Here is a 27,417-nt window from a genome sequence, read left to right as displayed (position 1 = left end):
CGAGTAAAAAATTTTACGGGTACACAATTTTGCGGGTATTTTATGTCGCGAGTTTCACATCTTTGAGTTTAATGCGGGTACTTAATTTAGCGAAATTGGGCAAAAATCGCAAAATTAAATACACGCGAAAGTAATACCTTAAAGGTAATTCGAACATTTGTTTATTCTTACACATTTCCCAATTCCTTTTGTGTTCGAAATAGAGGACGCGTACTGTATATTTTAAATGTTTAGGTTTTTTTAGAGCTACGAAGTTTAAAATTCCGGTCATACTGCGTTAACAATAACCTCATAGTAAAGAAACACATTTTTGTTTTTTATATCGAATTTCTATCGGATCAATATTGTAGCACCATCCTGTAGTCTTTCTTAGTTTTATTTGGAGACAGACTTTTAGTTACTCTTATTACTATTCTGTATTTATATTCTCTAATACATTGTGCATAGAAAGGTATGGTTACAAAAGTTAATAAGCTAGGTATGTGAATTGACAAATACCTTGATCCATTTTTAAATTGTCGTTATCATTTTACAAAATACCAAAAAGAGTATAGAAAGGGAGTTGATGACACAAATAGTGGAAGTCAAGGAAAATGTTAAGAAGAGTGGTAGGAAGTTGTTCCTTAATACTCACATATTTTACAGAGGTTTAGAATAAATGCAAAATTTTTTTGAACTTTAATTTCGGGAAAAACTAACTCCTTACGGTTAAGTCATATTTTATTTATAACGTTTTCTTAAAATTAACTTTTTGGAAAATCTTAACAGGCTCAAGTTAATCTTCGGTCCATAATTTTGTTCTTCATCTGCTCAAAATTTAACTCCATAACTAGAGGGGTCATTTTTAAACTCATGGTAATTCACAAAATAATTCAAGTTATTGCGATTTTTTAACCAATCAAATGGCGTACTGAGTCCAGGGCCATTTTCTACCACCATGTCGTTCATCAAAAACATAAAATTATTTGAATAAGGATGTTGGTTATGCTCAAGGAGGTACAGGAATTTGACACTATATATCGCTATATATTTATTGGATTTTTGAAAAGCTGCTGTGCTGGTCTCAGGCAAATTAATGTACTACCTGTGAAGCGTCTGATAAATTTAAATACCGTTAGTTAAATTTGTACGACCCTTTATAGGTGCTATACGTATGCATTCGAATTATAAAGTTATCATTTAAAACTTCTGCAAAAAAACCATGCTACTGAACAAAAAAATGCCTTTTTAAAGCGGATACTGACCGGTGTTGATAATATACTATGAAATACAATGCCTGAGGTCAAAAGTACAGACCGAGCTTGCAGGGTCCGTGACTTTGACCGAGATTTTTGTATTTTATGGTGCAACATCAAAACCGGTTAGTATCCGTTTTATTACCTGACTACGTCTCATCTAAAAAATAGGTTTCCCTACATAAACAAAAAACCAAGCTCGCAAAACAAACTTGAATCGTTCTTTATGTGAATTAAACTTTAATTGTTTTATTAATGGCTTCCCAATTTAATAATGGCTTCCCAAAACTATGGCTCCATACAACGCCCTATTAAAATAACCCAACCAAATCAACGGATTTTTTATACTAACTTTTTTTTGTATCATTAAGGTAATGATTGCTGATACGGCTTCATTTTTTTGTTATTAGCTGCTACTGCCTGTTGTTGCTAAATCTTTTCATGTATAGCAGCTATTTTCAAAATTTACAAACTTAAAATGTTCTAGTTCTGCTGATAAAGGCATTCGATAAAAACACTCCATTAAAATTAACAACCTCAGATTTAAAATTAGCACCCATAGGCTATTAAACGAACTTTTTAATAATTCGCTGTTAGCAAATTTTTCAGGCTTTAGTTAGAAATCAAACAAAACATTTATGTATTTCTTCGTGCACCATAAACAACAACAAACCATCATGTTACCATTAGTGAGCTAAAATATCGCCTATTTTCGGCTTTAATGAGAAGTTTATGTTTAATAAACGAACAACTTTATCTAAATAATAATTCTTATATATATAAAAATTTACAAAAATGCTTAAATGCATATTTTTATTTATATTTCGTGTTCTAGAATAGAATTTACATTTGCGAAGATGATTGCACTTTGTTTCCCCTTGATTCAATCATATCACTGCGCGTGTTTCTACCGGACCAAATAAAATCTTTGTAATGCATCAACACTTTCTGATTTCGTCCAATCACAATGAGTGTATTAATAAACGAATTCGAAAACATTATCAAAAGGGATGAAAAATACAAACCCCGGACACATACTTTGTCTACATCTCTCTGGATAGCAAAAGCCATAATGCATCTACCACAGAGGTACAATACGTATGTTAGATTTTGCGACACCATGATTAATATAATTGTTTTTACCGTTTTCTTTCGATAATTACTTGGAATTATCGTGTGCATGGATATCTGCGTTGTCTTCTTTTTAATAAAGTACAAAATCCTACAGTTTAACACAAGCATAACAACACAGAATCCAACTCCAAACGCAAGTAATAAATTATCAACCCACTCATTTGCATATATGGTGACTGGTATCCTCCTTAGAACTAAAGTCAAAGTGTCAGGTAAAGACATAATGACAGTGGAGACGAAACTACATACGATTAAAATGCTCAAGGATAAGTTTTTATTGTATATGATGGTAATACAACGATCCATTGCTAGTGATAATGTTAAACATATCGAGCAAACAGGTGGAATTCTTGCTAGGATGTTCAATACAAGATACTGTGTGCCACTATGTTGCAACAGAATGAAGCTAACCATGATAGGCACAGTAAGTATGCCGACATTAATATCAGTAATACTTAATGCTATAAAAAGTTTATTTATTTTCCCTCTTGTTTGTTTTGTTTTGTATAAACCAATTATTAAAACAACGTTCGATATAACGATCAGCATGCTAAGAGATATGAAGAGTATGACTTGTATGATTAAATCGTTTTCAAGAGGTGTTGTTAACTTGTGAATGACAAGGCTGTTATAACGGGCATTGTCCATCGCAACATTAAATTAATTCACTTTTTCCATATTCTAACAAAAAAAAAGAAAAAAAGTCACATAATCTATGCATTAAAGATGAAAAGCTTATAAATCTTACAAGAACCCGACTGCTGACAAATACTAAAGCAGAAAAGTTGTTAAAAATGTTTTTCTCATGAGCCTTTACCTGCTTTTCCTGATTCCATGCACTATACATGTTATCTGTAAATATATGCTTCATTCAAACTACAATACAACGATAACGACAACGACACAAAACAAATAGCAATGTAAAAAACAACAGGCATAGCACCAAAAACAACAACAACAACAACAACAACAACACGGCTACAGTATAAATACACTTCTCTGTTTGGTATTTACTACCGCGTTATACATTAAACATATCGTTTTACAAAATTACACAAGTACAGCTATAATTTACTGTCCATTAAACATTGACGACTGTAATTAAGTATTTTTATGTTTTTATAACAATACAACAACGTCATATATTCACTAATTAACGACATTTTGTGGGAAATTGTAAAGCGGACATACACAGTAAGCATTTGTGGTATCACAGTCATTTAAAGTTTACGGTTGCCACAAAATTGGTTTCTTTTGTTAATTTTTTTTGTCAGCAAAAATATCTAACGCAGGCAATTAGAATCTCAGGCAGAGAGTGTCCTGTTTGTCTGCCCTGCTTAGCTTAACCTTATTTGTCGCCTTTAATGGGGGAAAAAAGGTTTGTATCTTTATGTACGCATGACATGATGGACAGTTTACTGGTTTAAGTAAAGCTTCAGTTTTAGTAGCTAATTGACAAAATCATTTAATCTTGCATTACCATCCTCACCTGCGTTTAAAATTCGAAGTTAATGCACATTTTCAAGTTTACAGGAAGGGGGAGGGAGAGGGGGGAGGGGTTAGCACTTAGAATCTTAGCTCATATAGTTAGAGCCAAGCTATTGAAACGTTAGTCGGACTGTTTTTCCTGAATTTCTGTCTTGGACTCCGACATTTTCCATAAAGCAGGCGTTCTTGAAAGTTCAACCAGCACAATCTAAACCTTTACTTCCTGGTTGGTAAAGTTAGTGATATCACTATTTCCTATCGAAGGCAGAATACAGGCCATTTGAAGCCGTTACTTATACTTGCCAGTATTATTGACAGGGATTAGATTTAGTTTTTTTAGGCGTTATTTAGCCTGTCTAAAATGAATAAATATTTTTTTCAATTCACATTATACACAACACGCACAGACATACATAGATCAGCATGACTTGCAAAATTACTAATATACTGAAAACGAACAATGCACTTCTTGAAATTGATGGTAATTGCCCTTAGATCCGCCTCTTACTCCGTTGCGTTGTGTCAAAACATACAATGCGTCAAATCTGCTTTGGCTGTAAAAATCTCAATAAACAAAAGGAATACCTTCTCTGTTTTTAAACTAAAGATGTAAAATTACCAAAAGAAATATATAGAAAAACTTTCACTATAGTTTGTTAATTTTTAAATTGGGATAAAAAACCTATTACTAAACACACCATTTGGAGCGCCATTGAGATTTAAAGTTGTTAAGAAAGTCTCTTTTTCTTGAACCCATAGGAGTAATTTTTCTGCATGCACAACACTGAAAATATTTACAGAATAAAACATTCAAAATCGTCATTACTTAAATTTTATCTGTAAATTAATTACAACCTTACGACATGTCAATTACTTCTTCTTCAGGTTAAACTTGACCTATATGCTAACTTACATCGCTAAATTAGAAAAAAAAAATGCAAACAGCCATGATAAAAATAAAACTATCAAATTATGCTTCGAAGTATATAAGTTATAGTGCTCCAAAAAAAAGTTTTTTGTATTTTTTTATCAGCTGCATATGCTCCAAACCATTTTTACCGCAGATATTGTTTTCAGACGTGTTACAAACAGCTGTTTGTGCTTGGACGATATTTTTAATTTTGAAAACTCTTTAGTATACGCTTTCATTGATACTGGTTGCATTGTGCGCAATTTAATTTTCTTGTTGAGTGTTTACAAGAAAGTCTATGCAAGGTGACAAGTGACCATTATATCACCATATTGGCCGTGTGAAAAAAATCAAAACCCAGCAAATACGACGATTACATAAGAAATAGAAGAATATAACAATTATAAAAATACAGTAATTAGTTCTGTTGTTTTAACTTAAATTTTATATATTTTCAGGATTTTGCCACCTGCCCTAATGTTTGGAAAATCATTGCTTTAACGCGGGTTAGACAAATTCGCAAAGCAAATTTTATAAAACAGCCTGTAAAGCTAGTACACGTTGCATAAGCAACACCTTTATAAGCAACCCCTTTATGATCAACCACTTTATAAGTAACCACTTTATAAGCAACCCCTTTATGATCAACCACTTTATAAGTAACCACTTTATAAGCAATCACTTTATAAGCAACTAATTTAAAAGCCACCACTTTATAAGCGACCACTTTATAAGCAACCACTTTATCAGTAACCATTTTGTAAGCAACCACTTTATATGCAACCACTTTATAAGCAACCATTTTATAAGCAACCACTTTATAACTAACCCCTTTATAAGCAATCACTTTATAAGCAACCACTTTATAAGTAACCACTTCATAAGTAACCCCTTTATAAGCAATCACTTTATAAGCAACTAATTTAAAAGTCACCGCTTTATAAGCGACCACTTTATAAGCAACCACTTTATAAGTAACCATTTTGTAAGCAACCACTTTATATGCAACCACTTTATATGCAACCACTTTATAAGTAACCACTTCATAAGTAACCATTTTATAAGCAACCACTTTATATGCAACCACTTTATAAGCAACCACTTTATAAGTAACCACTTTATAAGTAACCACTTCATAAGTAACCATTTTATAAGCAACCATTTTATAAGCAACCATTTTATAAGTAACTACTTCATAAGCAACCACTTTATAAGCAACCACTTTATAAGCAACCACTTTATAAGCAACCACTTTATAAGCAACCACTTTATAAGCAACTACTTTATAAGTAACCACTTTATAAGTAACACCGTTGGAAACATTTGCTTTAACACCAGTCGAAATAATGTGAAATGCTCTCGATTCCAGACTCTGAATGTTCAGAGTTTGTGTGTTATTCATGCATGAAATTATGAGGGGGCGGTAAGTCAAAAGTGGCATGATTACAAATGTTAGCTTGTGTTAAATGTACAAGCGTCAATAAAGTATGGAATTCTTTTCAATAATTTCAAGCAGCTGGATGCTCTTTTGATAATATTATCGACGTGTTCCGACATGTTCAGTGAACTGTTTATTATCAACTCAAGATATTTGCATGATGTTTTATGGTTCACTGTAATGTAGATGTGTTAAAGTTGTAAGGATGGGTTGTTGCTTTAGTCTTTTATTGCTTCCACAACCATGTACTCTGTTTTTCCTGGTTTCATGTTATTTATTAATTCATTTTGTTCCAGCTAGATCCATATATTATACAGATCTTGATTTAATTATTTTTCTACAACTTTGATATCTCTATTAGACACAAACAATACAGTGTCATCTGCATGTTTAACAACTTTACAGTAAACAAGACATTTAATAGAATCGTTGAAATGTAATAGGAACTGCAGGGCCCCTAAAATAGACCCCTGTGAAACTCCACAAAAGATTGGCTTAGGATTTGATACGATCTAATCCATTAAAACTACTTAATGACGACAGAACAAGTAACTAGTGAACCATTTTAAAGGAGTACTAATAATTCCAAAAATTGGGTAACTTATTTCAGATAGTTGAATGGCTGACGGTTTTGAAAGCGATAGCATTCGTAATATAGCTTCTTTTCCGTTTATGCATTGACATGCCCTCTGCGCGACCTGATTTTCTAGCCTTGCGCATCATTTGATCGCAGATATTCATTTCCAGTTTGAGCTCGGCTGTCAGTCACGGAGCTGGCTTATTTTTGACACGTTTAGAAATAAACGGCGCATAGTGATTGATTGTTTTTATCTTTTTTTATCTTTATTTTCATGAAGAACCAAGCTGTGTTAGTATTTGAAGCATTATAAACACTGGACCAATCTTGGGCTGTAACGCAGAGACCTTCCGAGTCATATTTCGCGAAATTCCTACAAATTATTGTTTTAGGATGTCGTTTGAATTTATACCCTTTTCGGACACAGCCGATCATATCATGATCGTTCATTCCTGCCGGAATAACAGCTGAAACAATAATTGGCCTGTTTGTTTGAATCACGTTAAATAATGTTTTTGCTGCTTCAGTAACTCGTGTCGGTTTTTTTATTATTTGTTTACATCCACTTATTTCAAAAATCTGTTTTGTAATTTTATGTAAATAGTTACAGTTTAGATCACCTAGTATAATGACCTCTTTGTTTTTAGAGTCAATTCTTCTTCGAAGATCCGGGGTTTGTATATAACTCCAACCATAAACGACTTAGTATAGAGGAAACAAATTTTGACCCATGATGCTTCACACAGGTTCGAGATTGTCGCGCCTTACATAACGAACACCGTCTTTGACATAAATTCCTGCACTTCCTCCGATACCTGTTGAGCGATTCTTTTTGAGAAAAATGTACCCCAGGATAATAACAAACGTTGATGGATGTCTTCTGTAAGGAAAAGTTCCGTAACACTAAAAATATCCACAGTCAATATCATGCACGCATTAGAAAAATCATTTAACTTTTTAAACCCGGTTAGGGCAGGATGATAACGTTCGAATGTTTTCATTATCGAATGTTTTTGCGTGATGAAATTTAAAAAAAATACAGAAAAAGTCGAGATAACGTGATAAAATGTGCTCAAGGGACCGTAAAAATAGGTCAGGATAAGTTCGAGATAACGGGTAGTCGAGATATTGGACGTGTTTTAGCCTACGAGAGGTTGGAATGCCGAAGGGACTGATAAAAATTGGTCGAGATACGGAAAGATCGGGATAGCGGGTGGTTGAGATAACGAGCGCCGACTGTATGTTATGATTTAACAAAATATTTTGAATTTCGTCTTTCATTCCAAATAATCCACGTATATTTTGATGAAATTACTTTAATCCTGGCAAACTGTATAAATGTTTTAGTTCGTAACCTTGGATTCGTAACCTTGTTCGTGTAGATAACCTTGGATTCGTAACCTTGTTCGTGTAGATAACCTTGGATTCGTAACCTTGTTCGTGTAGATAACTTTGGATTCGTAATTTTGTTCGTGTAGATAACCTTGGATTCGTAACCTTGTTCGTGTAGATAACCTTGGATTCGTAACCTTGTTCGTGTAGATAACTTTGGATTCGTAATTTTGTTCGTGTAGATAACCTTGGATTCGTAACCTTGTTCGTGTAGATAACCTTGGATTCGTAATTTTGTTCGTGTAGATAACCTTGGATTCGTATCCTTGTTCGTGTAGATAACCTTGGATTCGTAACCTTGTTTGTGTAGATAACCTTGGATTCGTAACCTTGTTTGTGTAGATAACCTTGGATTAGTAATTTTGTTCGTGTAGATAACCTTGGATTCGTAACCTTGTTCGTGTAGCCTTGGATTCGTAACCTTGTTCGTGTAGATAACTTTGGATTCGTAACCTTGTTCGTGTACCTGACAAAGGGAATAAGGTTGTGTAGTGTTAGCATAGTTAACTACGCAAATCCAACTTGGAGCACACCACGAATTACAAGGCTATCTACACGAACAAAATTACGAATCCAGGGTTATCTACACGAACAAGGTTACGAATCCAAGTTTATCTACACAAAAAGGTTACGAATCCAAGTTTATCTACACGAACAAGGTTACGAATCTAGGGTTATCTACACGAACAAGGTTACAAATCCAAGTTTATCTACACAAACAAAATTACGAATCCAAGGTTATCTACACGAATACAGAAAAAGTCGAGATAACGTGATAAAATGTGCTCAAGGGACCGTAAAAATAGGTCAGGATAAGTTCGAGATAACGGGTAGTCGAGATATTGGACGTGTTTTAGCCTACGAGAGGTTGGAATGCCGAAGGGACTGATAAAAATTGGTCGAGATACGGAAAGATCGGGATAGCGGGTGGTTGAGATAACGAGCGCCGACTGTATGTTATGATTTAACAAAATATTTTGAATTTCGTCTTTCATTCCAAATAATCCACGTATATTTTGATGAAATTACTTTAATCCTGGCAAACTGTATAAATGTTTTAGTTCGTAACCTTGGAGCGCCGTTGGAACTTCGGAAACTCCCTATTCACTCAACCGGAACGAGGACGACGACCGCTGCTACTACGTTGCCGTCGCCATCGCCGTTGGAACTTCGGAAACTCCCTATTACCAGGCGTTCAACACCCAGTGGAGCGATTAATAAAAACCTTAAACCGTGCCACACATCCAGGTAGGGCGCTTTAGTACAGGTATGCAGTACGTCATAATTCGACTGAAGCGCACACAACATTATTGTTTTTCCGGTGTAATATATTTTTCAAAAAAATAACTTTCCCACAACTTTAGCCGAAATAAAAACACAATTCACAACCCATTGTTACCCCCGTGACAGCAAAAATTGTTGGCGAACCGTTTTTACTTTTCGGGAAAATGTTCCCGGTGGATGTTCAGAAGAAAATCTTACTCCAGGCTGAGCGCTTAGTGCAAGTAAACAATGTCGCACATCCATATAGGTATAAATACCCTTTCCAAAAAAAAACCAATGGCGCCATCTTTATCACAACTTTGGTTAAATAGAAACACAGGGAACGGCCTGCCTGTTCCAAAAAACTTTATCGCAACTTTAGTTTAAATAAAAACACAGTGTGCAGCTAAACAATCACCTCATCCTGCGGGAAAAGTTCCAGTGAAAGTTAAAAAATTAATCGTGACACCAGGCTAAGCGCTTGGTATCATCTTGCATTTACGTATAGGCGTAATACACTTTTCCAAAAAACTTTACTTCTGTTTAAATAAAATACAGGAAAAAAAGCCTGCTGTTACCTCTCCTAGGTGAAAGAATAACTCAACAATTTATTTGTAGAATAAGTTTTTATGACAGTAATAACAGGTATAGCTGCTACCTTACAGCACTTAGCATAAAAATTATTAATTAAGAATTTTTGGAGTAGCTAAACCGCATTCGAAAATATAGTCATAAATAAAGGGCTAGCTGCATAGCCACAAACCCAAACATAAAAAAAAATTTCGGCTATGATAAGAAGCTCTTATACCCTAACCGAATAAAAACCTCAAAAAATTAGTAATAAATTAGACTAGCTAGCTTGCTAAAGCTGGACTTAAGCATGCTCCCTCACAATCTGCGTTTGTAGCCAAAATCTTAAAATTCGTTTGCTTGAGATTTACGGTTGCTAACTTTAAACAATGCATAATATCATTTGATGTCAAATCACTCTACATAAATATTCCTATAAAAGACACCTTGAACATCATTAAACACCTGATCGAAAACTGCATTTGGCAAAAAGACAAAGATTTTAGTACCAGATTTTCTGCGTTTGGTTGAACTTATTTAATAAGAACTTCTCCACTAAAACAGATGGAGTTGCCATAGGAGGTTCTGCTTCCACAATAGTTGCAGAAATATACATGCAAGCACATCAGACAACAACATTAGTCACATCAAACAGACGTCCGAAGGCTTGGAAAAGATTGGTTGACGACGTATTCGCCATAATCAAAAGATCCCATCTGGAAGAGTTCCATGAACACATAAACGGCCTGCATCGACAAAAGTATTTACTGTTGAGTTTGAACAAGATGGAAGTATCGCTTTCCTAGACACTTTGGTTAAACGCAAGAATGGTTCCATTTCAGTTTCAGTGTATCGTAAATCAACATACACTGACCAGTACCTTAATTTCGAATCAAACCATCAGAAATCTTGCAAAGAAAGTGTCATACCTTTATTACTGTATTGTGACAACAGCGTAGTCAGTGACAAAAAGGGGAGCAAAGAAGAAATTCGACATGTAAAGAAAGCTATAATCGCAAATGGATAAAGTCAGAAAGTCATCCCGCAAGTAAAAACTAAAATGAAGAGAAGATGCAACCGAGACAACAGGGAATCATCGAAGAATTCATCGCATCAGCATTCCTACCATTTTTACTAGGTACCAGCGAGATCCTTCGTCGATTTTTCAAGCAAGACAAGATCAAATACATTCTTAACTCTAAAGACACCCTAGGAAGCACTTTGTCTAAAGCAGAAGACAAAATAAACCCCGGAAGAAGAAAGCAATATTTACAAATTCCCGTGTTAAGATTGTGATGCAGTGCATATAGGCGTAACAAAAAGAAAGTTTAAGCAACGTTAAGTGTTCAAGAACATATGCGCGCAGTGAGAAACGGAGATGTGAAGAAAAACGAAATTGCGGACCACGGCTGGAGCAGAAGTCATCAGTTTAATTGGAATGAGAGTATAATCATTGACAGAGAATCCAGAACAACGGCCTGGAAGATTAAAGAAACCATCAACAGTGTAGAACGTGTCAAACACATAAACAGCATCTCGTATCAACTTCCTGAGATGATAAAAAAAAATAATAAACTTTCTACAATAATTCAGAATTACAGCTTGCTGGAATTGGCAGAACATACCAAACAGACCGGCTACCGCAAAATAATAAGAATAGAAAGAGTAAATTATTCCCACGCACCCATCGCCTAATATTACTGTTTCTGTTACCGTAAATTTCGACGACTTCGGCGAGATTTTTCTTCACGTCACAATTTTTTTTTGTTTTAAGAGGGTCGAAAAGTCCACCCTTCAACAGCCGCCGAAGTCGACTGATTTTACGGCAGAAAATAAGGGAATCGAGAGGAACAAAATCAACGAAATGCGGCAACATTACTAGTCTTAGATACACAGGATTTTCGAATTCGCAAATTCTACTTAGGGAAGTGCCGAAATGGCTGGAGTCTAAATCCTCTCGTGAATAAAACTTGAATTAATAATTAAAAATAAATAAAGATAAATTTTGGCGTACTCCTCCATGTCGTTATTGTGTAATAATGCAAGTGGCTATCTACAGGATCCAAAACAAACAAATATCCAAGAAGTACAATTCAGAAAGTCAAAAACTATTAGCTATTAACATTTCAAACCAATGGCGCCATCTTTATCCTTTTGTTGTATTGTCAACGCCTCAGCAACAGGAGTATTAGGTTACTGATTTAGTAGGATTTAGTATAAGTAAGTTTTTGTTAAATATTTTTAAAAAAAGTGCAGTACATCGAAGAAAATCAATTCAAAAGGTTTTTATTAGGTTGAGGTAGCAGTTTGAATTCTTTTGTGGAAAACCCTTTGTTTAAAAAAAAATAAAAATTGTTTTTATCTCGTGGAAAATACGCTAGCTTCTGCTGTTAGTGGTGGTAAATATACTTGCTACGTTCCCTGTTGTCGCAACAAGAAGTTGACATTTGGTGTTCCAAACAAATGTTGAAAGGGAAATAGTTTATTTTTGATGTTTATTGAAAAAATATACTCATAAATCTCATAGATTTTGTTCGCATTATTTTATTACTACGAAAAAACTACAGATAAGCATTTTTTTTTATTTCTTATATTGCAATATTTCAATTGTAGAAGTATTGTCTTTACATCATCGTAATGACTTGCTGCGAACGCCGACAAGCTTTTGGCGACCGAAAATTTTACCAACAATAACCATAATAAATCTTGCGTTTGTCAGATTAAGAAATTCCAGACAAAAAGCAGCATAAATATCGAAATATTGAAACCACCAACTGCACCCCCGCCAGAGATACTGGAACTACATTTATTTAAGGATACTGTAAGGGTATAGACACATATTCAGTATATTCATTATTTCTCAAAAAATATGTTTTTTTCATCAAAATTATTTATTGAATATAAAAGCAAATTAAATTGTCTGTAGGATAATGTAAGTATGAAATTTAACTTTTTTCCAGGTAGTCATAAATCCACATCTTTGTTTTTCACTAAAACGTCCGAAACTCCCCTCCGTCTTATTTTTCTCTGCGTCATATTATCACTCACTTTAGCATTACCATAGCAACAATACTTTGTCACATTTTTTGATTTAAAAATTACATCGAAAACGATGCTGCATTTGGCAAAAAGACAACGATTTTAGTACCAGATTTTCTGCGTTTTGTTGAACTTATTTAATAACAACTTCTCCACTAAAACAGATGGAGTTGCCATGGGAGGTCCTGTTTCATCAATAGTTGCAGAAATATACATGCAGGCACATGAGACAACAACATTAGTCACATCAAACAGACGTCCGAAGAGCAAGTCTGTTGAGCTTGAACAAGATGGAAGTATTGCTTTCCTAGACACTTTGGTTAAACGCAAGAATGGTTCCATTTCAGTTTCAGTGTATCGTAAATCAACATACACTGACCAGTACCTTAATTTCGAATCAAACCATCAGAAATCTTGCAAAGAAAGTGTCATACCTTTATTACTGTATCGTGCCAACAGCGTAGTCAGTGACAAAAAGGAGAGCAAAGAAGAAATTCGACATGTGAAGAAAGCATTAATCGCAAATGGATACACTCAGAAAGTCATCCCGCAAGTAAAAAATAAAATGAAGAGAAGATGCAACCGAGACAACAGGGAATCATTGAAGAATTCATCGCATCAGCATTCCTACCATTTGTACTAGGTACCAGCGAGATTCTTCGTCGAGTTTTAAGGCAACACAAGATCAAACGCATTCTTAACTCTAAAGACACCCTACGAAGCACTTTGTCTAAACCAGAAGACTAAATAAACGGAAGAAAAAAGCAATATTTACCAGTGATTGATAATATGACGCTTGATGTTGATGTGAAGACCAAGGGCTATAAAAAAAGTACATATAATTTTAATCGTTTTTGGGACAAACTAATATGTGATGTTGGATTGAAATAATGTTATTCTTACTCTTGATCCACCAGTCATAAACTCAATGCCATTATTTGGTAATGTTGACTGTGCCAATTTTGTTTTGATCACATGGAGAGCAGCTTTTTCAAATTCTCTCGGGATATCATTTTCCTTGTTTAATTTAAAAACATCACTCAATAGTGGCGACTTTTGCCCGATACACATGCTGAGATGATTTTCTTTGCAATATTCCCCATGTTTGAAAACTTCACCACATTTTTCGCAATCAATTTTTAAATTACTTAATAAATGGGATATGGTTTGAGAGTGTGTAACGAATTCTGGAGTCACCAAAGTGAAGCAAACGGGACATATGGTACTCTCGAGAGGGCGACCCTCCACCGTTGGTATGAAGCATTTGAAGCAAAAGCTGTGAAGTCAAAAGCACAGGCTTCTGCATTAAATTTTCACATAACTGGCATATGCATAAATGAAGGTTATCATTGAATTTTTCTTTAAAATTTTGCTTCATCAACACGACTGTTTCACCTAACTTTTCATTAATTTTTGATGTCTCATTTCTGGTCCAGTGTGAATTTGAGACACTATAACGTCCCGTGGACATCCTTTTTCCAGGCCTTCCCCCTTTTTTTCGTTTTATTTCGTTTACACATACATTGCAATTTTGCTCACTATGCTCTGTCCATTTAAACAACTAAAAGTTACTTGTGCTTTTTCTATGGTCCAATTGTCCAAGTCTAGAGTAGCACTTCATGCAGATTTTGGTTGGGTGGAGCGCCTCAGTGTCATTTTCAATGTTTATGAACAAATGTTCCTGCATTCTTCTACTGACCTTAGGGTTTGAAACCTTGAACGTATTGTTCTTATTTTTCGGGAGAAGAAATCCACATATTCGACATAGTGTGTCCAATTCAAACATGTGTTTAGCAGCCATGTTTTTATGGAACGTTTGGCTAGCGGCTGTAACTGCGTTTAGACAAAATATGAGCTCTACATTTCTCCTAATATTTAGCTGAAAAAATATGTAAGTAGAATGAAATTTTCACAATTAAAAACTTAAATGATGTGCCTTTATAGGAATATATACCATGTTGCTAGAAAAACTTTTATTTTTTGTAATTTTAACGTGGAAAATGGGGAAATTCACTGATTTCTCGTCGGTTATAGTTTCGTTATTTCCGTAACCACAACAATGGCTATGGCTGCAATTTTTGTTGTTTCTACGAGACGGTGGCCTCACATACCATAATAAAACACATTTTGGGTCTAATATGTAGGTGATAGACTTTATTTGGGCTGTTAGTGCATTACTTTGAATGTGATGACGTCATCGCCGCCTAGGATTTTTACGATTTATGTTTTCCAATTTTCGCGCATGTGCGTTTCTGAAGTTCGCTGCCGCGGGCTATGTTGAATGAGCGTGCACTTTAGCATTACCATAGCAACAATACTTTGTCACATTTTTTTGAAAAAGTCGTTCGTTTTTTATTTAAAAATTAGTGAAAAAATGAATTTTTGCTCGCTCTTTTGTGTTCTAACCTCACTTTTTCTTTAAATAATCAAAATATACATAAAAAGTGACAAAGTCATTTGCAGCAGGTATCGATGACCTCGTGTGCAAAGTTTTGTTGAGTTTCTCCATCGTGGAGGGGAGTTTCGGACATTTTAAGTCATGTATACATCGTGAAAAACGAACATCTAAATTTCTCGTAAAAGAGTTTCTCGCAACCTGATCTTTTAACAATAGCCTAATCAACTCATTAAAAATTTTTATTATGGCCGAGAATATCAAACTCCACATATTTTTGAAAAAAAAATTTTTTTTTGTAAAATTTTTTGTTTATACCATTACAGTATCCTTAATTTAAGTTATAACATGGTACAAAGCAGTATAAAATAACAAGTGTAGAATTTTTCTGTGGTAATTAAATACAGAAATCTACTAAAAATAATATGTAACAATGAGAAATGCACATTAGCTACAATTCAAACAGCAGAGTACATGATACATGCAATTCTCTTCAGTAGATACTTCTTCTGTTTATCTTAAAAATAAAAATGATCTATTCGTCTTACTACTGGCTGTGCGTATCACTATAAGAAGTCTGTTATAAGTTATTTGATACAACAAAAGCTCCTGATTTTCGATTTTCTTGTTTCGATATGTATGGATTGGTTACATATCCACATAATAGCATCTTTAAAACCTCTTTTCGAACTCTAGAAGAACGATAACCATAGATGAACGTGTCCCACAGAGAGTACGAGAGTACGAAAAAATTACACCAGCGATTGACATAGTTATCAATAATCACCGAATCGAAAAACAATCTATTAATAACATTCGCCATTACTGCTGGCACGCTGCATAACCCGTACGCCAGTAAAATCTGTAGGGCAACTCTGGCAGCTTTCTTTCTCTGGTTGCTACATTTGCTTTCGTTCGCTCTAATGTAGCCATATATCCTCTTTTGACACACAATCATAGTTAAAAATATCACCAAGGCATAAACAGTTGAGACTGCTCTCATTATACTAATTGTATCGGAAAACACGTATACAGACAAGGTTGGAAATACAACAGATGGTATCCATAGACCTAACAAACACAGGGATAAAAGTCTCTTCTTTGTTATATACTTATACGAAAATGGTTTGAACACTGCTATATATATTTCCAATGTGATTAAGCCAATAGCTGTTACGGACATCATAATAAAACTATACGCCATTACTGTCCATACATTAATAAGAAAACAGCGAGGGTTTTCATGCAAAAATCCGTCCAACCATAAAGAGTAAACAGGAATTAACGATAAACCAGAGACCAGATCACATATAGATAACATGAGATATAAATCGTTGACCAACTTTCGTAAGGTCTTGCTTTTTAACACTGCGCATATGTAGATGGTGTTTAAGACAACACTTACAATACAACATAATAATGATGCAACACAAAAAGCTATGAGGTTTATTTTTCCGGCTTGTGTTGATAAAAATGTTGCGCTGTAGTTAATACACCAGTTCTCTTGTGATACGGTCTTTAAAATAGTCGTGTTGTTAAACATCTTCAATTGTCCTTAAAAAAATAGGAAACAAATTTTTATATCAAAATTTATCGGCGATATTATTATGTCTCACATTTCCCGTTGTTTAATGTAATACAGTTACAAATTAGTTCCAGTGAAAAGACTTTCTTCTAACCAGGAGGTCATTAATATTATTTCTCCATTGTTCTACACAATAGACCTATAGTTTTTAATCTTAAATCCCAGTCTCATATTCTTATAAGGCATACTCATACAAAAGATAAAAATTTGTCACATACTTAAGCGGGTAAGTTAGCTACAAAAATCAAAATCAAAGGACTTTGGCTCTTCAATTTTTGTGTTGATTGTAAAGAATTACCTTGCCTGGAACGGCTAAAGGCACAATAAAATATTTATCCAGATAATAGCTCTATCCGAAAAACATAACAGAGTAGCTACTCTTTTAGCTTGACATAACTATATATTAAAACTCATTCGTATGAAATGTTAACCAAGTTCAATATTGGATTTTTTAGAGTTTGCAAGAACTACGATGTCGAGAAGATGAAGTTTCAGTTTCGTCTCATACACCAAGGCATATTATTATCTAACAAAATCGTTAAAAAACGTTAAAAAACGTTGAAAAACGTTGAAAAACACGACATTTGATCTTCTTGTTTCTGCACTTTTCGTCTCTTTTCTTATCCTCACCAAACCTTTGTGAACCTTAAAAAAGTTTATTCTACAATCAGACACGTGGTCAGAACTTTTCGATAGGACTATTCTAAATTGTCTATAATTTCTCTAAATCATCGCAATGTGTTTGCCATATGTTTGCTTTCTTTTTTCTCTCATCAAAAGTTGAACCTAAACATTGGAAGTCCGAACAAAGATAATTTGACTTAAAAAGTTTTTATCAATAAAAATAAATTCAATGAATCTATTTAAACTCTAACTTTTTCGTGCTATGTAAAGCAGCTTGAGGAAATTACAGACCGCTTCTCTAAAGAGTCAAAATGTTCATAAATAAGACTTTTGTAGCGAGAGTGAGCACATCTTTCAATACGATCGACAAAATAAACAAAAAAAATATCTGAGGGGAATAATTTTAGGTATTTTTAGGAAAAAAAATTTTTGCTGAATTATTTTTCGCGAGAATAAAATAAACTATTATTTCGTAAAAAAAATTCATAAAAATCTTCCCCCAGTTATACTGTCTTTATATTAGTGGCATGAATAAAGGCTGCTAAAGTTGAAATTCAAGTATTTAAATGCGAGGTAAATTAGGAGAAGAAGGTACTGCTAATGGCTAATAATATTCGCAAATTTTACGAATAGAAAGAGTTACAGTACTTTTTGTCCAAATTAATTTTCGTGACATAGACAAAAAGCATGCTAAGTTGGTTATAATTTAAGCTACTCTTTGTGATTGACTTATAGGTGAGAATAGAAGAATTTATATTCGAATAGGATTTAGGATTTTTCACCTGATTTGTATTATTATGAGTTTCATTTTTTGAGAGCAACGTGTGTTGTAATACGTACTAAGCACTTCAAGAACCATTTTCACCGACTCAGAGAATACATCTGTCGTACTTCGGACATGCCGTGACAAGACGAATGACATCAATAAACAAAAAGCAGTTGTCATTTCTTTTACAATTTGATATTTCTAATGTTCTTTATAAAGAAGCATTTATCGCTTTCTAGAAAAATGTTTTTGTGCAAATCGTACCAAGAATTCTCTATAAAAACAACAATAACACCTAAAAAATAGATCTGGTTATTCGTTTTTAACTTTTTACCTTTAGAAAGTTCCTTCTTCCATATAACTTTTAATTAATACTTCCACGCTCAATTATTAATGATCATCAACTTCTCATATTTTTATTCAGTGTGCCCGTGTGGTGGAAATACAATTCACGGAACCAACTCACGAAAAATCATCCCTATGTTAATCACTTTTAAAATATTACAGATACCTATGCACCTTATAAACATCAAATATATCTTTGGAGAAGTCACAAAACCAGCACCAAATAATAATTCAACCAATATAACTTTCTACATTAATTCTTTGCACAACGATAAAGCAGCTGTATCTCCTAAATGCTAAATTGTTACTAAAAACCTTCACTAAGAACTCAAGCAGTTTTTTACACGATCAAAACTATCATATCAAGTTCATTTCACATAACTTTACTTAGTAATCATTTATCAGGTAAAAAAAACATTGTTATCTTTTTCTTTGTTTTTAAAAGGATGCAGATATATCATTTGAAGCCACTGTCAAGTTTTCTTTGCTTTTAAATTCATTCTAAACTTATTTAGATAGGGATGTTAATAATAAGGGATGAGATTCAAAAGATCATGTATTGTAACAAAAATTACCACGTTAATTAAACGTTAACTATTTCGGAACAAGATGTAAATTTTTTTAATAGTCGAAAATATCACAATACAGAGATTCAAGTGTCTTTTAACATATTGATACACATTTTTAATACGCAAAACAAAATTTTGGCTCAGGCTTTGTGATGTTAAAATGAAATTAAATTACTTTAAAATGACTTAAAACAAATCTCTGACGCCTGAAAATCCTAACGTAAGATTGACGTCGCTTCATAGTTGACATGTAACGTCGAAAAAATCCCGACATCGGATCGACGTCGTTTGTGATCGAAATACGACGTCAGAAATTACCACGTCAAAACTACGTTGTAACGATTTTTCCGATGTCGCCACGTAGTAACGACTATCAATAGATGCCAGTACGACGTCGTGTGTTTGCTGTTTTTGCCCTTTTTTTGGGTTACGCACTTTCAGCCTGGCGGTTTTTCGCCAGTTGCATTGTTAAAAAATTTAAGCCTCTTATTTTTACCTTTCTTATGAAACAAAAAACTTCTATTTTTCTCTTTCTATAATCTATCTTTCTTTTTCAAACATCCCTGAACTAAAGAGTAAAATTATAAACAGTTATATCTTCAGACATTAAAAGAAAACATCTTCCAAAAGAAAATTAAGTAATGTTGTGAACGCACTTGCATCAAGTGTTAGTATTAAAAAAGAAGCCTAATTTCATGCAAAATTTTACGGCTTGTAAGCGACAAAAGATATACAGCACACTTTGCTAAGGCTACGCAACATGTAAGTAGCTGTCTCAAAGAATGCTAAGATGTTGGGCTGTTATGTGGGCACTGATTGCAGTTCACCTAAATTGAAACGAGTATACAAGAGAAAGAGAAACAAATATAAAAAAATTACATAACCCACACAAAACATTTGACAGTTACAATTCTTCTCTCAGTTGCAGGCTCTGTAAAAAGCCGTAACTTTTACTAAGCGAAACAATAACCTAGGGACATGTGAAATAATAAAACACACAAATTAACAAAACCATGTTGTTGTTAATCCTGGCTGTTTCACAAAGACATTTTATTTATGCTTTACAGTCACAAACCTCTTGTCATTAGCATATATAACACTGCTGCAATTAACTCATGTTGCATATTATTTTTTTTGTAATACTTTTAAGAATGTGCTTATAAAACTTATAAAACAAATTGTCTTTTATCTGTTACCAACAAAAAACAACATCTCTCTCGAACAGAACAAACAGATAAAATAGATTGCTGTGATTCGTGTCTCTTTGGAAACAACCGTTGTACACATTTGGCGTCGTATTACATCCGTGATACGCAACAACAAGAAATTGTTGATGTAGTTAATCAGTGCCGCAAGACGTAAAATTGTGAAAACTAGAGCCTCTAGACGGACGGAAAACGCATGAAAAATTAATAAAATCAGTGAAATGGGTTGGTTTTTGAAAGCGAGTGAAATGAATCGGGTTTTAAAGGCGAGTGAAATGGATCGGGTTTTAAAGGCGAGTGATATGTATCAGTTTTTGGAAGGCGAGTAAAATGGATTTGGTATTTAAAGGAAAGTAAATAATTTTGTGTCCTATGTCTCTTTTTTCTTTACAAGCAACAATTTTAGAAAGATTATTGGAAAGACTAAGCCCCTCCCCATCGTCTCTCTCCTTCTCCTGTGCTTTCCATGGAGCTGTTAATAGAAAAATTAAAAGAATTAAGCAAATGTTGAAGCAAATAAACTTACAATACCTTTAAAATCAAGAAGAAGTAAGCACTGTATGTTTTTTCTCTGGTTAAAAACCACGTTTTGAATATTTCTTAGGTATTACCACTACCTTTATACTATTCCTTCTAAAAACACAAACTTGCTGAACATTCTCGGAATCTTTTTATTTTCTTGTGTTCAGACATATCTATAAGTAAGCTACTTTTATAGTGTTGTTATCTATATGTTGATTCGAGCCAAAAAACAAATTTTGTGAAATAGTGGTTTTACCAAAGTCTTCTTTTTGTCTAGCCCCACTTCTACTGAAAGGGTAGTAATTGGGGCGCATGGAAGTTTAAGGATTATGGATTATATCATGAGCTAACTTTTGTATTAAAATTAGAACGCTGCTCGCTTGAACTGAAACGTTTTTTGCTTGCCAACTTTTCATTAAAATAATTTTTAATCTCACTTTGGTTGTTATCACGACGAAAGAGTTTTATAAATTTATTCCTAAAAAAATTAGATATGTCTATTATTGTTCTTCGTTTTCTCATAAAGCAATATTATGCAAGTTCATTGTATAGAAACTTGTGGCACGGATTCTGAAAAAAAAGATTTTTATATCATATAGATTAACTTGTTAGGAGAAGCTTCTGTTAGGCATTTTCTAAAAAAATATAAATTCAAGGCATTATCGATGTTCCTCAGTTCTTCTCAAGTTTCAGGGAAACAAAAGGGGTTAAAAAAATGGCTAAATTGTTAATGTGGATTTGGACTAGAAATCTCAGGGCATTATGGGTTCTTATGACCCGGCGAAAAAAATTCAAAAAAGAATGATTTCAGTCAGATCTATTCCTTGTGTATGGATGGAAATTTAGTCTAGAACTTGGTGGTAAGGTCACAGCATTTTCACTTTCTAGCTTAAGTAAGGCTTGTAGACCTGCAGGGGTGCATATTACTGAACTTTTGAATTGTAGGAAACGCCCCTCTGTTCTTCTGTGGAAAATGAGAATTTATGTAGTCAGAGAAATTTTTCTGGTTTTTTCAATGGTGAAAACCATCTTGGTAGAGGGAAATTGGTACCAAAGCGGCACAAGAACGTCTTAAGATTATTTGCAACAAAATCGGTTAAAAAAACGTCTGTGACTGATATAATTTTGTAATAAGTACGAGGAAAATTATACATAAAAACATGTTGTTTTAGGCGTTTTCGAGACGTCTTTTATAAATAGTCTAAAGACATCTTACTATAGATGTGGTTTTATCTATAAGAATGGTTCTGCAGAGTAATGGGAACTTTTCCTGTAAGTTCATTAGAGTCAAAAAAAAAATGAAAAAGCGTTACCTTTTTTTAAACCAAATGTGGAAAAAGTGTAATTCGTTAATTCTTAAAAATGCTAGACATGAGTTACCAACATTTTAGAACGTGTTTTCTTTACATATTTCTAATTCGTAACAACACCTTAACAACACCTTAACAACACCTTAACAACACCTTAACAACACCTTTATGTTTGTGTTTTAGCCTTAGATTGACTATTAATCCTATTTTTTTATATATATTTTTCATAGATCATCTGTTCTGCAGATTACACATGCTATGCAGCATAAAAACAATAATGTCTTACATTTCTAACATGGCTTATCATGACTGTGCTGTGGATAATGACTTGTTTTTTTAAGGTTTATTTTTATTTTGACTTTGATTTTTGTTTTGATTCCAATCCTACAGTGCTACTGTTGCATGGCTTTGTTCATTCTATGTGTTTTCTTATATCTATAATCATATTATTATTTTTTAGCTAGCTACCTAAAAGATATGCTTATGTAAAGCTAGCCGTACCTAAGCCGTACGTAACTACACTTTTCTTTTTAAGATGAGCTAATGTTTCATAGAAGTTACACACTCTGGTAGTTGGGAGAAAAAAAATAAAAGAACATTGTAAAGTTATCGAAAAAAACGTGGACGTGATTTAAACACACCAACCACAATCAAGTTTAAAAAGTTGACAGTGTAAATTAAAAAAAATTAATGCGTTATTATAGAAAGCATTCTACACAACGCGTCCTGGAAATGAAGTTGTCACAGCGCATGAAGGAAGATTGCAACAATGCAGTATTGTTTTAAGCTCTGGATCGGTATCACGTGGTCTATGGAGAGATGGTTTTAAAGCAACAATTTTATTCAAAATCAATATCAATTTAGAAGAATCAATTGAGCCCGTAACGTAACTACACTTTTATTTTTAAGGTGAGGTAATGTATTTTAATGAAAACAACTGAGCTAATCGTAGTGGTAAATTTGTTGTGTCACTCAATTTCTGTTTCTGTTTCAATGAACCCGTAAAATACGAAAAATGTTAGAGAAACATCTTTCTTTTATAAACACCAGAGGGAAATCGATTCCACAATCAAAAGATTAGATACGGCTGGCTATAACAAGTATGTGTGAATAGTACGGACGGTGAATTTTAATGCCGCCATAGAATAAGGTAAAATAAAGGGGATTGGTAAGTAAAAGAGAGGAAAATAAAAACGACATATATTTCACTCGAAAACAGTATCTATATTATCAATAAAAACAATATTAAGTTAGGTAAAGCTAGCTAAAATAAAGTACGGCTGGATAGTAATAAATTACGGCTGGATATTAATAAAGTACGGCTGGGTCTTCTTAAATAACAAAACAAATACAAATGCTAAAAGACGTTCAATAAAAAGGGAATTGAGTTAGGTACGGCTAGCTGAAATAAGGTACGGCTCGACAATATTAAGGTACAGCTGGGTCCTATTATATAAGAAAGAACTTAAAATGCTAAAAAAAAAGGTTCAATAAAAACGAAATTAAGTTACGTACATCAGATACAGTTAAACAAAATTAAAATATGGCTGCGCATCTACTTAAAATAAAATAAATTGTAAAGCTGCTAAAATAAAAAAACATTACCTAAGAAACGAGATGTTTTAACAAATACAAACACGAATAATATATGATTGTGTTTTAATAAATATCGCTACCAGTGTCAGATTGATTGCTTACATTCTCTAACGTTTCCATTTGTAGGACCAAATCTGCAACAGATCTATACGATTTTGATGCGATATATCAAAACGCTAACCACTGTAAAAGCAAGATGTAGATATAATCAAATGTCGTAAAGAGTGATTTAGAGATAGCAGGGATAGATACAGGCTTGTTATGTTTAAAATCAGTCAGTGTGACTCTTAACAAAATTGCCAAACAATTCAACAAAATACTGGGTAAGAACTTGGTCAGGGCTTTCTTTCTTGTTGCTACTAACGCTATTCTCCGCATGTTACTTCGATATTGTCGACTTTTGATGATAGTGGCGATGCATTCATCATTGATTGTTTTAATATAAGAAACAGGACTCTAAAAAGACTTAATTCTTTCGTCAACAACCATCCGCATTTTCCAATTCAATTGCAAAGATTGAGCGACAAAAAGTAACTTCTACAAAAATTTCCCAGTATAGAGGTAGTAGATAAAAAATCGCCCTGTGTTAAGTTAGTAAATAAAAAATCGCCCAGTGTAAAGTTAGTAAATAAAAAAAGCCCAGTGTGAAGCTAATAAATAAAAAACGCCCAGTGTGAAGTTAGTAAATAAAAAACGCCCAGTGTAAAGTTAGTAAATGAAAAACGCCCAGTGTGAAGCTAATAAATAAAAAATCGCCCTGTGTAAAGTTAGTAAATAAAAAATTGCCCAGTGCAAAGTTAGTAAATAAAAAACGCCCAGTGTAAAGTTAGTAAAAAAAAAAATCGCCCATTGTAAAGTTAGTACATAAAAAACGCCCAGTGTGAAGTTAGTAAATAAAAAACGCCCAATGTAAAGTTAGTAAATGAAAATCGCCCAGTGTGAAGCTGATAAATAAAAAATCGCCCAATGTGAAGTTAGTAAATAAAAGACCCCCAGTGTAAAGTTAGTAAATGAAAAACACTCAGTGTGAAGCTAATAAATAAAAAACGCCCAGTTTGAAGTTAGTAAATAAAAAACGCCCAGTGTGAAGTTAGTAAATAAAAAACGCCCAGTGTGAAGTTAGTATAAAAAACGCCCAGTGTGAAGTTAGTATATAAAAAACACCCAGTGTGAAGTTAGTAAATAAAAATAGGACCTAAACACAGAATATAAAACATCAATAATTTATAAAACATCTCTTCGTCATTTTGATTTAAAATACGTGATTGACAAGTTTGAGATTGTCAGTCAATGTCAAGTTTGACATTGACTGAAACACCAGCCTAACAGAACTAGTAAACACATTAATTATTGTCTTCTCGAGTAGGTAGTTAAAAAGCAAGAAGTATAAAAGCAGTTGAGTCTGTAAAGATAGAAACTTAGCCATATTTTGTGTTTTGTTATAAAAAATCCCTGTAAATCGATAATGAAACGAAATATCTTAAAACGTCTTGAGTTAGTTGTCATGAGTTATATCAAAAAGCCATGTCGGTATTTTGATTTGATAAAATTAATTAACAAACAATCTACGTATGTTTTTTGGCATTTTCTGATAAAATCAAATATGACAAGGGTCCTATTGCTTTGGAATTAAATATTTATATTTTTTGTTTACCATCAGCAATTTAAATACCGTTACGTTTTGCTTTACTTGTTGATTGTACGTGAAAACCAGGGACTGGAACCAAGTTACATTTCTTTATAATGCTTTCATAAAATACACATAGTGTGATTTGAACAGGTAGTCATGATTTCTTATGAACATTCTCGAAGAGTCATAGGTAGAAACAAAATGTATTTGAGTACTAGTTCATTATTCCGCTATAAAATACAACTGCCATTTCTGATCCAATGTCTAAAAATTTAGAGTGAATGTTTTCAAAAAGCAAAAGAAGTTATTTTCTCGTAAAATACATCAAATTGAAAATGTTTCACCACTGGAAGCACTTACCCTTTATTATAGCTGTGCTGAATGACCAACTCGGATATGAAATATTACTAACTAGACAAGGTGATACTCAGGCATGTACTTTGAAGTACCGAAACAGATGAGGATGTGATTAGCTGAAGGTAGAAACGCATAGAAATTCAATCAGTGGGTAAGCTTGACCAATTGGTATGGAAAATGAAAAAAAAACGTAATTTAAAAAAATATAGGGTATTGAACTTTTTTTCTATTAAATGACATTTCAATGAATGTACAGTCTATTAACTATGGTTAATAATGTTCACAGAACGCGTATTATTTATGGCTTAAAATGTTGCATAGTTAAGATCACCAATAAATATAAAATGGAGCGCTACTTTATATACATATACTGTGGTGATATACTTTATATCACCAAATTTATTTCTTTAATAATAGCCGTTGCCCGTCTGTCTGTTTTTAACGGTGTTACCGCGCACTCGGGTATCACAAGAACGAGTTCCCGCTAAAATAAAGAACCAATTAGGAGCAGATTTTTGGATATTGATTAGACTTCATTGCAATGCTTTTTTTACGCTCCCTCAAAAGCAGTCTAAAATTTGGCGAGAAGATCGAAGCAACTCAGTGCTGGAGAAAGGAAAGTGTCTTAACAGTTAACTATTATCGTTATGGCTGAGTAACAACAGGTTGTAAACTATGTTTTTATTTTTGCTGAAGTCGTGGGAAAGTTGTTTTTTTGCTTTATTCAATTTAAGGCATACTGTATACATGTATTAAAGGCTCCACTCGAATGTATGGAAGAGTTTACGGCTCTTAAAAGACCTCAACCAGGAATTCACCCGTCGGTAAAAATCAAGTGATTCCTCAAATCGTGGAGTAAACGTTATACTATGGATTTTGATAGAGAGTATTATTAAGGTTTAAAAATAGGTGTTAGGCTTAAAAATTTCTGAAAAAAAAACAAAACACGTTTCTATAAAACAAAAAAGTGATCAGTGGTGAAACTTTCATACATTAAATTTAAAATTAGCATTCGAAAGTATATGACAATGTGAGTCTCAGCTCAGTAGCAGGGAATCACAATACTAAACAATGGTCATAATCACGTGATCTTATGTTGAGAGCTAGAAATTTAACATGTTGGCATGACGGAAACAACGAACAGGGAGAATAAAATTGATATATACTTCTTTTATCAGCGACTACACATCGCGTTATCAATAGTTGTTTTATCGCGGTGATTTTTGTGAACATCGCGGAGTAATTTTCTCATTAGTCTTGATAAAATCTTATATTACCTTTTAAAACGGGATAAAAACATGTCTGTAAACAGAAACAATAAAACTTTATCATGTCTTTTTAGCTCCTGTTTTTAAAAATATATTTTAATTACCTAAATGACACGAACGTCATTAGTTCCTGTCAGTTAGATGAAGGAAAAAATTGCAAAGTTAATTTTAAAGATCAGATTGGCTAGTCCATTCTGCT

At 33.5% G+C, this 27,417-nt stretch overlaps 1 protein-coding gene across 2 annotated transcripts; it reads right to left on the bottom strand.

The window, feature by feature from the left end:
* Positions 1-15,810: 15,810 nt before the first annotated feature.
* Positions 15,811-20,271, bottom strand: LOC130636765 (uncharacterized). 2 transcript variants are annotated; one of them, XM_057446608.1, is made up of 2 exons: positions 20,219-20,271; positions 15,811-16,995 (listed from the first exon to the last, which is right to left on the bottom strand). In XM_057446608.1, the coding sequence occupies exon 2, from the start codon at positions 16,982-16,984 to the stop codon at positions 16,022-16,024; it is 963 nt and encodes a 320-aa protein (XP_057302591.1). In that variant the 5' UTR covers positions 16,985-16,995; positions 20,219-20,271; the 3' UTR covers positions 15,811-16,021. The 2 variants fall into 2 exon arrangements, with proteins under 2 accessions (XP_057302591.1, XP_057302589.1); XM_057446606.1 differs by lacking the exon at positions 20,219-20,271 and adding an exon at positions 18,751-19,122.
* Between the last annotated feature and the right edge of the window lie 7,146 nt (positions 20,272-27,417).

This window comes from Hydractinia symbiolongicarpus, chromosome 3, assembly GCF_029227915.1.
Source record: "Hydractinia symbiolongicarpus strain clone_291-10 chromosome 3, HSymV2.1, whole genome shotgun sequence".
Classification (NCBI taxonomy): Eukaryota; Metazoa; Cnidaria; class Hydrozoa; order Anthoathecata; family Hydractiniidae; genus Hydractinia; species Hydractinia symbiolongicarpus.
This window is presented reverse-complemented; position numbering and strand designations above follow the sequence as displayed.